Raw genomic sequence first — 13,269 nt, 5'->3', positions numbered from 1 at the left:
GATTATTTGGGTCAATAATTGATATCACGATTATTTTGACGATTATTCATTGACCATTTATTTTGTTTTGAAATGCCGCTCCTAAATTACCCTTATTCGATAAAGCCACACTCGCATTGCAGATGAGATAGATGGACTTTGAATTGGAATAGATACAAAAATAATCATCCTCCCACTCGGAGTGAAAATTATATATTTTGGGCTTTTTTGCTTCTGCCATTGTGTGTGTGCGGACTGTCACTCCTGTTGACACGGACAACGTCAGCAAAATAGTGCCCACTGCCCACCAGCCACGCCCCGACACATGGGGTGACGCCGGCCAATCACAAAGCTTTGATGCGTTCAAGTGCATTATTCTGGCACAGGAAGATTATGTTACAGGACATTAACGATACAACTGAATATTGTTGCTCTATTTTTAGACACATCTCGCGATCGACTGGGAATCTCCCCGCGATCGACTGGTTGGGCACCCCTGGGCTAGACCATAGGTCCGTTGTGGTGGCAAAGTAGTCAGCTGAAGCCACATCTCTCTCAACTTCCCCACGGCATTTGTCATATAGTGCAGGCAGCGCAGACCTGCTGAAATAATACCGAGACAGCATCGCGTAACGCTTGTCCAACGTGTTGACAAGTTGCTTAAAGCCCTGGTTGCTAACTGTGCTAACTGGGCACATATCTTTAGCGATGTGAAACATAATGGAACCAGTAATATCTCTGTGTCTCTGCGAGCTCGACGTACAATGCGTCCTGAATTGATGATGTGGTGGATGAAGTCGAGCGGGCATCTGCTTTTTGTTGTAGGATTATTGCCCGGTCGTATTGCACTTTGTGGTTGTATTTCAGATGATTAAAGAGATTGGTTGTGTTAGCGTGTGGTGCCAACACAACCTGGTAACAAATCCTGCACTGTACTTTGTTTTGCTCCACGTCGGACTCCTGAAAGCCAAAGTACTTCAAAATAGTGGAAATAGTTTTACCCTTCTTTTTAACGAGTTGTTCTGACATTTTCGCTCGCGGGGGTCGAATAATCGATTATTATTCGCCAGGGCTGCCGAATAATCGATTTTGATCATGGTCAGTTTCTGGCAACCCTAGTGTGTACAACGTAATTGTGCCACAACTTCCGTGCTCCACTAGCGCCCACCTCCACCCCTCCCGTCGACGTTCAATACAACACCCACCACACACAGAACTTTGCGTGGGCAGCCCTGAGTGCCAAACATAGTCTCCTGGTACTCATTTGAGTAATTCACTAAGAAAGTTATGTGCACCCCTGTATGTATGTATGTATGTATATATATATATATATTCATGAGTGTATGGCAATCCCAACAGTGTGTCTCTGCAGTTTGAGCGCTCCTTGAATGTGTCTCGTCAAAAACAATGAAGATGCCCGTTCATTAAACGCTTATGGGTACGGCCCCTTAGTGTTGTGTTACCTCGGTGAGTTTGCGGTGTAACATCTGGAACTCAGTGAGTTTCCTCTGAACGTTCCAGCGACTGTTAGCCATCTCCTCTGCTTCCACCAGGCTGACACACACACTGTAGGAAGCCACTGTCTCTCCACCCTCTTCTGCTGCAGCCTGAAACACACAAATGTCTAAATGACTACACAAAAACAGCATGACAAAACAATTGAATCCTTGTACAAGAATATACTGTATTTCCCTGTCCGTAGTTGCTCCAGTGGACTGAAGGCACAGTTATAGATAGAATCGGAGGGATGACACACACCCCTCTCTAATGGTCACACATGCAGAGCACACAGCCCACACAGTGAAATTTGGCCTCTGCATTTAACCCATCCTAGTACCAGGAGTCTAGTACTAGGATATGCATATTAGTTAGCTTGTTACTTCCACACTAGTGGAACCAGCCATTTAATGTTTGTGAGGATGCAAGAAAACTAATATTTGTTTACCTCAGCAGTAGTGATGGTAGCCCTCCAGTGACCCAGGTTTTCACACCACCAGTCCGTCCTGGAGATGTGCTGCTGCAGCTCACCGTGTTCTTTCTCCATGGCTCCGATCTCTTCCTTTAGTTTGCTCACAATCTACACACACACACACACACACACACACACACACACACACACACACACACACACACACACACACACACACACACACACACACACACACACACACACACACACACACACACACACACACACACACACACACACACACACACACACACACACACACACACACACACACACACACAGTAACTAGCATGCTAATCATAGTTATACAAAGAAGGGACTAAGAATAAATGTAGTTTGGGTTTGTGATGTTTTAAAACTTCCTCAAAAGTGTCATGATTGCTCTGAATATAAATTGTTACCGAAGCCCTGAGGCAAAAAGCGGGAAAGTAAAAGATAATGTGTGTTTGGGTAATACTCATTTTGGCCAAAAGGGGGCAACACTAAACTATGTACAAAATACTGAAAGCATTGATGTTTTCTTCCAGGATAATGTTTCTTTACCAATGCACTCTAAACACAAGGTACCCATATTTAATTCTTTACTATTTTATTTATGCTCCTTTTTATTCATTCTAAAATGTAAAAACTGTCACGAAAAGCAAATTCCCCGTGGGATTATAAAAGTATTTCTCATTCTGACTGTGCTTAGAGTGCCAAAGTTAAGCAACTTTGTTCAAAATAAAATCTTTTATACTATTTTACTTTGTTTTACCTTTTATTGGTATTGTAACTTTGTTTTTGTATGTTTAATAAATATATGCATTATTTTTGTTTACATTTTTATTGCACATTTGTACGTTAAAGGTGGGGTGGGTAAGTTTGAGAAACCGGCTCGAGATACACTTTTTGTTATATTCCATGGAATGCTCTTAACATCCCGATAGCAATGAATATCTTAAGTGCTTTGACAAAAAATCCATACAAAAATGTCATCTGTGGAAGCCGTAGTACTGTAAAAAGCACGACCAATCATTTGAGCCGGCCTGGCTAAAACAACTGGATGGCCTACCTGCCTGTCAGCCTTCCATCTGTGCACAAACTTATCTCGTGCCCTCATTGGTCATGTGGCTCTGTAAGGAAGTGGCAGATTTTTTCCGGCTGTGTATTTTCAAATTCTAGCGCACTCGAGCTGGTTTCTCCAAAATTACCTACCCCACCTTTAACTTCTTATGTCTTTAGGATTTTTTTGTATTATCTTCAATTTGTTTTTATTCTTAAATGGAGCAACTGTCTCAAAACTAAATCTCCTCTGAGATAAAACTAATAACCTGTTGTTGAATAATAAAACCTAGAAAATTCCACTTTTAAAAAGGTTTAATAGAAGACTATTTCAGCTCAACATCTTACACTACATACACCAGGGGTCAGCAACCCGCGGCTCTTGAGCCGCATGCGGCTCTTTAAGCCCTCTGCTCTGGCTCCCTTGAGTTTAGACAAAAATAAGAAGGAAATTAAATAAAAGTATTTGTAGGACTATTTAAAATGTTGTTGCATGGTTGAAAATGTTTCGTATCTTGTATTTTGAGGTGATACTGTGACACATAAATAAAAAACAAAACGGTTTTAATTAAGTCAACAACAAAATTCGTCATATTCTGCTACGGACCCCGGCTCGATGAGCGAACTATGGATAAATCAAAGAAAATAAAAGTATCGGAGGAACACAGAGGGTTTAATTCTGCGTGGTTAGAGTTATATGCTTTCACAGCAAACGATTCGAGTTGTCAAAGGTGCTGCAGCCTTTACCTATCAAGGATAAAAACGGAAGAGGAAGACAGCTGCCGATCTTCAGTCATAATTCAATCAGTAGGTAATTTGGGAGAAACCAGCTCGAGTGCGCTAGAATTTGAAAATACACAACCGGAAAAAATCTGCCACTTCCTTACAGAGCCCCTCCTCCAACACAAACGAACGCCAACATGACCAATGAGGGCACGAGATAAGTTTGTGCACAGATGAAAGGCTGACAGGCCATCCAGTTATTTTAGCCAGGCCGGCTCAGATTGGTCGTGCTTTTACAGCGCCACGGCTTCCACAGATGACATTTTTTTATGTATTTATTGTCAAAGCATTTAATATATTACATTACATTACATTGCATTTAGCTGACGCTTTTATCCAAAGCGACTTACAATAAGTGCGTTCGACCAACAAACTTGAAGAAAACAGAATCATATCAGTACATCAGGCTTCATAGAGCAAAAACATTTCAAGTGCTACTCAACTGGCTTTAGATAAGCCAGCCCTTTATTAGTATATAAGTGCTTTGTTAATAGTTCTATCACTCGAAGTGGAGTTGAAAGAGATGAGTTTTCAGTCTGCGCCGGAAGGTGTGTAAGCTATCTGCTGTCCTGATGTCAATGGGGAGCTCATTCCACCATTTTGGAGCCAGGATAACAAACCCACGTGTTTTTGCTGATGGGAACTTGGGTCCCCCTCGCAGCGATGGTGCAGCGAGCCGTTTGGTTGATGCAGAGCGGAGTGCACGTGCTGGGGTGTACGGTTTAACCATGTCCTGGATGTAGGAAGGTCCAGATCCATTCGCAGCATGGTACGCAAGTACCATTGTCTTGAAGTGGATTCTAGCAGTTATCGGAAGCCAGTGGAGGGAGCGGCGTGGTGTGGGAGAATTTAGGAAGGTTGAAGACCAGGCGAGCAGCTGCATTCTGGATGAGCTGCAGAGGTCGGATGGCACATGCAGGTAGACCAGCCAGGAGGGAGTTGCAGTAGTCTAGGCGTGAGATGACGAGAGCCTGGACCAGAACCTGCGTCGCTTTCTGGGTCAGCTGGGGACGCATCCTCCTGATGTTGTAAAGCGTGTATCTGCAGCAGCGGGTTGTAGCAGCGATGTTTGCAGTGAAGGACAGTTTGTTATCTAGGGTCACACCCAGATTCCTTGCAGTCTGAGTCGGGGAAACAACAGAGGTGCCAATGTTGATTGTTAGGTCAAGAGTGGGACAATCTTTTCCCGGAAGGAAAAGCAGTTCAGTCTTGTCAAGGTTGAGCTTCAGACATCCACTGGGAGATGTCAGCTAGACAAGCAGAGATGTGTGCGACGACCTGGGTCTCTGAGCGGGGGAAAGGATAGAATTAATTGGGTGTCGTCAGCGTAGCAGTGGTATGAAAAACCATGCGGGCTAATGACTGATCCGAGCGAGTTTGTGTACAAGGAGAAGAGGAGGGGACCAAGAACAGAGCCCTGAGGGACCCCTGTAGTTAATTGACAAGGGTCGGACTCGGACCCTCTCCAAGTAACCCTGTAGGTGCGGTCTTTGAGGTATGAGGTGAGGAGGGAAAGTGCAGAGCCTGAAACTCCAAGTTCTTGGAGAGTGCGAAGGAGGATCTGATGATTCACCATGTCGAATGCAGCAGACAGGTCCAAATGGATGATGACAGAGGAGAGGAAGGCTGTTTTAGCAGTGTGCAGTTCCTCAGTGACAGCAAGGAGGGCAGTTTCTGTGTATATATATATTCATTGCTATCGGGATGTTAAGAGCATTCCATGGAATATAACAAAAAGTGTTTTCTGAAATAAATTACATACCCCACCTTTAACTCTTTTTAGGGTGCAGCAAAATGTTTTATTTATTTCAAAGTGGGTCAATTTTAATTGTATTTATTTTCTTCAAATGTGCCGAGGACTCCCCAAGTGCTGTGTTTAATTTATTTTAAAGTAGGCCTGTGTATATATTTTTTAATTCTCCTTATAAGAGTTATTTGTTTATTATTAGAGGTAAACAGTTTTATATAATGTAATACATAATAAATGCAAAAAAACTGCAGTTTTTGTCTATGATACAACAATATATACAACTTTATAAGCTATCAAGCTATCAAATATGTCTTGCGGCTCCAGACAAAAAAAAAGTATTGGAAAAGGGGGCAAAATGGCTCTTTTGGTCAAAAAGGTTGCAGACCCCTGACATACACCATGCTCGAGATGAACTTTTATCCTGAGTGTCTTTTAAGCCACTCTGTTGAAGTGAATTGTGATTTTAGCCCTTTCTTTGTCACCTTTTTGTCTGGTTTGGGAGCGTTCTGGATGGAGCCCAAGGCCTGGCGCTTGTACTCCAGTTTGTCGTAGAGTTGTCGGAGCTTGGTCGCAGCATAACTGGCCTGCTCGTTGATTCTTTTACTGCCTTCATCCCCCACCTCCTCTCCTGACTCCAGACCCTGGCACTGCAGCAAAAAAGAAATATATTTATTAAAAGCTTTACACACTCAAAAATGATACACCAGGTTTTATTAAAAGTTGAATAGTTCTGACAAAACAGTGTGTGACTGACCTCTTCCTCCTTCTCCTCAATGCTGCACTGTGATTGGCTGTTCTGCTCTTCTTGTCTGATCAGTTTATCGTAGTGGTCAGAAACCAGGAAGGAGGGGTAGTAGCGCTCTCTCATCGTCTCTGCCACCTGCAGGAGACATCAGAGCAACATAAATAATTAATCTTCAATGTTTAACAATTGTTTCTATGTCTAAATTCAGATACTCCACTTAGTAGTAGATTGCATGTCATGCACTGTGAAAATGTTTAAGTGTGTTAATTTTGATCATGTAGCGTGGTCACAAATCACACATAGCTGCTGTGTCCTCACCAGAATTGACGATGGACGAGGACAGATCGACTAACTAGCTAGCCAACGCTTACAACCAACTAGCTTATAACTAGGAAGCTAACAACTAGCTAGCAAACGCTAACAACGCTTTTATTTGAAGTATTAGGGATACCCAATCTGGACTAAATTACCAACTGGATATTGTTTACTGACATTGTAATAACGATATGATTCCTGATATTAGAGGGGATTATCTTTTTTGGAGGTTCTGTACCAAACATGGATATTTTATTCTGTCTGTAGAATACAATTTGTAGGCCAGGACTTATCTGAAGCATCACAATACTCCATTCAGAAAATTGGGTTGTTTACTGTGATTTGGAGAATGCACTATATATTGCAATTTCATTAACATTTCAATTGTTTTTGCAGCCCAACAAGGATCCATCATTATAGTCTGTTTATTTTACCCAATAAAATGAATAATGGCTTCCTTTGGACACCAAGTGGTATGTTACATAAATAATAGGGCTGTCAGTTGATTAAAATATTTAATCGCGATTAATCGCATGATTGTCCATAGTTAATTGCGATTAATCTCAAATTAATCGCACATTTTTTATCTGTTCTAAATGTAGTGTGTGTGTGTGTGTGTGTGTGTGTGTGTGTGTGTGTGTGTGTGTGTGTGTGTGTGTGTGTGTGTGTGTGTGTGTGTGTGTGTGTGTGTGTGTGTGTGTGTGTGTGTGATGGATCGTTGGAGCTATGTGCTACTCAAGGCATATGCTCGAAAGGGAGCTGCCTGGATGCTGCAATCATGTTGCGCACTATCCGTGCTGAGTGTGCTGACTTTTCGTACAATGTCCCACTGTCTGGCTTCCTGCATAAAGTCAAGTGCTCGGCGCAGTTGTGGCGAAATGTCGCTCCTCTGTTTTCATTTAAACAGCTCCTTATATCCGTTAGCGCAGCTAGCTAGCACCAGATGCTAACAACAACAATACACGTAAGGTCTCTCTCTCTCGCTCGCTCGGGCCACACATACACACACCCTCCCGGTCCTCCCAATAGCCAGTTGGTGCCTGCCGGTGAGCGTGGAAGTGTGGTCTGCTGCAAGCGGGCAGCAGGAGCAGGGCTGTCAGCATCAGCTTGTAGATGGTATTTTAAACTCGATGCGCTCTGAACTACGGGGCGGCCGAGGAAAAAAAATACACATGCGTTAATCGCGTTAAAATAATTAGTGGCGTTAATTTTTTTTGTTATTAACGCGTTAACTTGACAGCCCTAATAAATAATGAAAAAAACATATACATGTATAACTTTTATTTGCATAGTGCTGTGTGGCTAGTTCCCCTACTTTTGTTACGTAACCAAGATGGCAATCAGTAACGGTTAGAAGTGTCCAGCCTTCCAAACTCAACTTGTTGACCATTGTGAGTGCACCATCCAGGACTCATGGAGCATTTTGCAGTACATTGGCATGCACTTCTTCACAAAACAGTACATTTATGTACAGAAATATGCAAATTTGAGACACAGCTTTTCACATTGTGAAGATTATTGTAGTTACTCTGACCTTTAATGAGAGGCTATTTGTTACAGTTAGTGAGTAGCAGAAGCAGCCGTTACCTGTTCTTGTAGTCGGACAAACACTTGTGTTCCTCTGTTCCCCACCAGACTCTGTTGGATCTCCTTTAGGAGGAACTTCTCCACTGGGATCTCTCTGCTCTCCACAAAGAACTTTTGGTAGATTTCCCCGACAATTTGGGGCACTTCATTCTGTCACAACACACACACGCACAGTTATTACTGTCATTTATTTTTTACATTAAAAGATTCTATTGGGTTTTTGAATGACTGTTGTCATATTTTATCACGTCATCAACCTCAGAAAATGAATCCTCAATTTAAATAAATGAAATCATCTAATTATATAGTTTTTTCCTTAATAAATCAACTTTCTCAATGGATATAACTCAGCAGCACAAGCCTCCCTCTGTGTGCTGCTGAGTGGGACAGCAAACATCTTCTGACCACAGTGAACCTTTGTGAAAGGCTCAACACAAACACAAATGGAATGAAACAGAATATTCTGTCGTGAATCATGAAAATTATAACATCTATTTTTATTTAAATAGATGCTGACATTTGGATGCTTTTGTGTTATTAGAAATGTCTGGATGATCCAAGTTTCAAACCATCACACTGGAATCTAATTCTACAGGCAGTATCATACCAATAACACCAGTGAAGCCTGATCTTAAGGCCCTGACACACCAAACTGACACCAAAGAACACGTCCCGATGGCCAAAAAGTCGTACTGGAACACACCGCAAAGACTTCAGCCGACGGCCAAGTAGCACGTACGCACTGCGCATGCGTGAGTGGCAATAACTCTCCTTACCAGCAAGTGGCGGTAGTGTGTATTCGTCATTCAAAAGAGGCAACCGGAAGACAGACTGCGTGATATATACACAGTACAAACAACAAATAGCGTGCATTCCATTTTCACTCTCGTCCATCACACAGACTGTTTCACATAACGACTTGTAATCGAAAACATGTTTAGTGCGGTACTGGAAAATGAAAAATAATAGCCGTCTGTGTGTGCCTTCTTCACTTCCGTTTCGCTTCTCATGCACTGATTCGGTAAACTGAACAGCCAATCAGAGTGATTTCTTTTTCCGACAACATGTTGAATCGGGAGCGGAAGGTGTCGGCACGGCCGAAAAGACACGACGGTGCTGGATACACCAATCTGAGTAGGGCGACAGGATGCTCATCGACGGCCAGACAATTATCGACGGCCGAAATCGGCCCTGTGTGTCCGGGCCTTTAGTCTGACATTGGCATGAAAACAATTTATGGTCACCATTCAAATGTGAATTTAGAATCCAAGAAGGATCATTCCAAACTAACTAGTGGGTGTGGGTTATTAAAGAGGACATACAATGTTCATTTTCAGGTTCATATGTGTATTTAGCTCCTGACCTCTACTGTGACATATCTCCATGCTTTAAAGGTGGGATAGGTAAGTTTCAGAAACCGGCTCGAGATACACTTTGTTATATTCCATGGAATGCATCCCGATAGCAATGAATATCTTAAGTGCTTTGACAAAAAATCCATACAAAAATGTCATCTGTAGAAGCCGTAATACTGTAAAAAGTATTGTACTTTTGACCTGCCTGTCAGCCTTCCATCGGGGCACAAACTTATCTCGTGCCCTCATTGGTCATGTGCGCGTTCGTGTGTGTTGGGGGAAGGGCTCTATAAGGAAGTGGCAGATTTTCTCCGGTTGTGTATTTTCAAATTTTAGCGATCTCGAGCCGGTTTCTCAAACTTACCTACCCCACCTTTAATGTTCAAAAAGCTCTTTTCTCATGTGCTGCAAGCACCTCTTTTCACCCTCTGTCTGTGTCTGTGGGAGAAAAACTCACTCTGGAGGAAACTTTGGGATTTTAGCCTTTGCAGACCATTTACATGCATAAAAACCTATAACACATACAATGTGGACAAAGAGTCTCTTTAAATAAAGATGATGATGATGATGATGAATGTGCTAACCAAAGCGTGTTGGAATAAAACAATGGGTCAAATAGAGGCGTTTCAGGCAGAGAGGGAGCGTTGGGAGAGAAACTTTGGGATTTTAGCCTTTGCAGACCATTCGCATGCACAACAATCTATATAGCTCACTACAGGAAAGGGAAAAACCCAAAAGCATAATAGGGCCCCTTTAACCTGTTAAGCCTGTTTTTCAGGAATGACATTCCCAGAACAAATGACTATAACTTCACTTCTAAAAGGGGTAAATTAATAATCTTTTTTCTCAAAGCATTGCAATGATAAACCTGTGAGTTGGATGTAGAAAAGTCAGAATCAATATAGATTTTTTTTATTTTAAAGTAAATTCGATTGAACATAGTAAAAAAAAATTTGTTTCCGTCCAAAAATAAACCATTACTTATAGTGAAAACCACCCTTGAATGATAGGATAGTAGACTAAAAGCTTTAGGAATCCAAACTATAACATATAATAAGTGTAAGTGTAGCCTTTACATGTTCGTAATTTAACTGCAATATGTATTTTCTCAGTGTAATAATTATTATTTGTCGTAATATTTCATGCGTGCAATATTTAGTATTTTATTTTGAAGTCCAAGCTCACGTCTCGTTATGCTGTTCTCGCGTGAGTTAGAGAGCGAGAACGAGACATGAAACTGAGAGTAAGATGCACGGATACTTTTACAGCTCCGTTAGTTAAGTGTATTCTTATATATATAAGTTGTAAGGACTGAAGAATACTTCCCTCTGTTTTCAGAGCATGCAGCCAACGAGGTATGTTGTTGTGTTTGTATTTATTTTACGTTTATTACTTTGCTAAATTTATCTCACATGCTGTGCATGTTATTATGTGTCTAACACGATACTATGTTTGTCATTTATACTGTTTGTTTATGTGTAGTTTTCACGGTGGATTCGAAGAGGAATAAACCCATTATGAGAAAGCCACTTGTGTCTGCCTGTGCTTCGAGGGAATTACAATAAGTACCCTGTATCAAGATTGATGCAGAACAAGTGACATGTGACCTTTTTAGAGAGATTTAGCAAAATAAAAACACTTCTGGGGTCATTTGGGTGTATTTGCCATATCTCTGGGCCCCCTCGGTCAATTTTGATGATTGACATCTCTTTTTAACCGCTAGAGCCAATACAATCGAGGGGAAGTTCCTAAAATCCATCTAAACATTACCTATTGGTGAATGAGTGATAAACAGCCAGAATGCCCAAAATCGGAAGCTGGGTTGTAGCTCTCACACATTATATCACGGGTGTCAAACTCAAGGCCCGGGGGCCTTGTGACTGAGGCCCGTGACTTCATTTTCTGTGGCCCCACAAGAGCTTGCAAAGAATATAATATGTTTATCATACGGTTACAGGCCGATTTACAGAAGCACGTTGCCCATAAACTACATGTCCCACAATTTTACTATTTTTTTTTCAAAATGTCACTTCCTTTTTTTTCAAGAATTTGGCTTTTCTTTTTAAATCATTTTAGGACATTCTCACTGAAAAGACTTGCAATTATTTGCCCTAGACTTCTTCTTTCAGACGTAGTTAATTATGAAGTTATTACCCTTTCCGAAAATAATCCAATGCAGAGGCAATAACGTCATTTTATATACCGTACTTTTCGGACTATAAAGCGCACCTGCATATAAGCCGCAGCAGCTAAATTGTCCGTCTGTCTTGCTCTCGTTCTGTCTCTCGGTTCCACTTTTACTTTGGCGCACTACCTGTCTCACTCTTTTCCGGCCTCCAGCTTTTTCTGCTGGAGCCCGCCGCTTAAAGGTGGCAGGCGCGGACCGGTCATAGAGCCCATAGTGTTAAAGGTGGTTAATTTTACCTGTAAAATCCATAGATTTAGGAGGTTCCCTAGTGGCTGTTAGCTGTACAAAAAAAATGGGGAAAAAAGCTTATAGTCCGAAAAGTACGGTATATTAAATATTTATATATAGTCTTAAAGTTACAACCGGCCCTTTGAATGCATAATGTTAATTATGAAATTGAGTTCGACACCCCTGCTCTATATGAAATCTCCGTTTTTAACAAAAATGTTATGATGGATTATCAGTAAGCATTTAAAAGTGACACAGACAAATTGGATTAACCTTCAGCAGCGTTTTTATCATTGTAATGCCATTGAACACAACTTTTGGTAAAAAAACAGCAAAGGTAAGACGTATTTGCCGTTTTGGCTCTGTAAAGCCACGTTGTGTGTTGTCTGGTTTTGCCTTTGCTGCCCTGAGTTCTGGTCGCACAGTGATGATACTTATACCTCTGGAATCTGTGGAATCTCCGCTTTCATTTGATATCTTGTTTGTGCAGATCCGATAAGTAATACAATATTTCTACCGTGAGTTCTGTGCTAAGTGCGTTAGCATTTTTTCGCTTAGTGCTAATTCAGAGGCTTGGTATTACCCTTGTGTTTCGTTAAACTAAAATGGTTCATATCGTCAGTTAGCAGAGTCTCTTCCCGTTAAGTGGGTATGATACATTAATAGGTTGTTAAATGTTAAGAAACCCTGAGACACAGTTTCGTGAAAAAAAGCCTGCAGCCCCCGCCGGGCTTAACAGATTAAAGAAAGAGCCTCATTCAGCTCGGAGTTAGACTACAGACGGAGTTCACTGTGGGAGATGTAGGGGTTGGTTTGGAATAAGGCCAATGTGTGTTCTGATCAGAGGTCGCATTAACCGAAGTTTCCCCGCAGCGAGGCTCCGGTGTTATGCCGTGTTATGCATGCCCTCCAAAAAGGAAATTATACCGTTTCCAAATCTAACTGTGCCGTACAAATCATTGAAATGTCTGTGAGTTTTGGCTTTACACTGTGCACGCTCCCGCGAGGTGCAGCAGCCATGCATAACACGGCGCATGTGAACTGTTCCCCCCCCACCCCCCCGTTGACAGTTCACGAGCATGCTCCCCCCCGTCCCCCCCGTCAGAGTTGTGTAAAGGCCGACAGGTAATTCTGGATTTTGACGGACGTTTTACGATCCTGCAGCGAAAAGGTCTAGCGCAACCTCTGGTTCTGATAAAGCGACAACAGCAACAATGTTTTGCAATGTTGTTTGAAAGCTACACCCAGATGTCAGCACTATTACAGCACACAGTAGAAAAACATTGTCCCTCATCACTAATACCCTGATGACGTGTACTTTCAGCAGCT

The 13,269-nt window shown here is 41.9% G+C and overlaps 1 protein-coding gene across 1 annotated transcript in view; it reads right to left on the bottom strand.

The window, feature by feature from the left end:
• snx25 (sorting nexin 25) overlaps positions 1–13,269 on the bottom strand; it is a 128,399-nt gene that overhangs the window by 6,868 nt on the left and 108,262 nt on the right. Inside the window, exons 10-14 of the mRNA XM_034092390.1 lie at positions 8,170–8,319; positions 6,277–6,402; positions 6,005–6,169; positions 1,925–2,056; positions 1,443–1,586 (exon numbers count right to left, since the gene is read on the bottom strand). Coding sequence (XP_033948281.1) covers positions 1,443–1,586; positions 1,925–2,056; positions 6,005–6,169; positions 6,277–6,402; positions 8,170–8,319 — 717 coding nt within the window. The remainder of the gene's footprint in view (positions 1–1,442; positions 1,587–1,924; positions 2,057–6,004; positions 6,170–6,276; positions 6,403–8,169; positions 8,320–13,269) is intronic.

The sequence above is a fragment of the Pseudochaenichthys georgianus genome, chromosome 10 (genome assembly GCF_902827115.2).
Source record: "Pseudochaenichthys georgianus chromosome 10, fPseGeo1.2, whole genome shotgun sequence".
Taxonomy (NCBI): domain Eukaryota; kingdom Metazoa; phylum Chordata; class Actinopteri; order Perciformes; family Channichthyidae; genus Pseudochaenichthys; species Pseudochaenichthys georgianus.
Note: the sequence above shows the minus strand (reverse complement) of the source record. Positions and strands in the feature narration are given on the sequence as shown.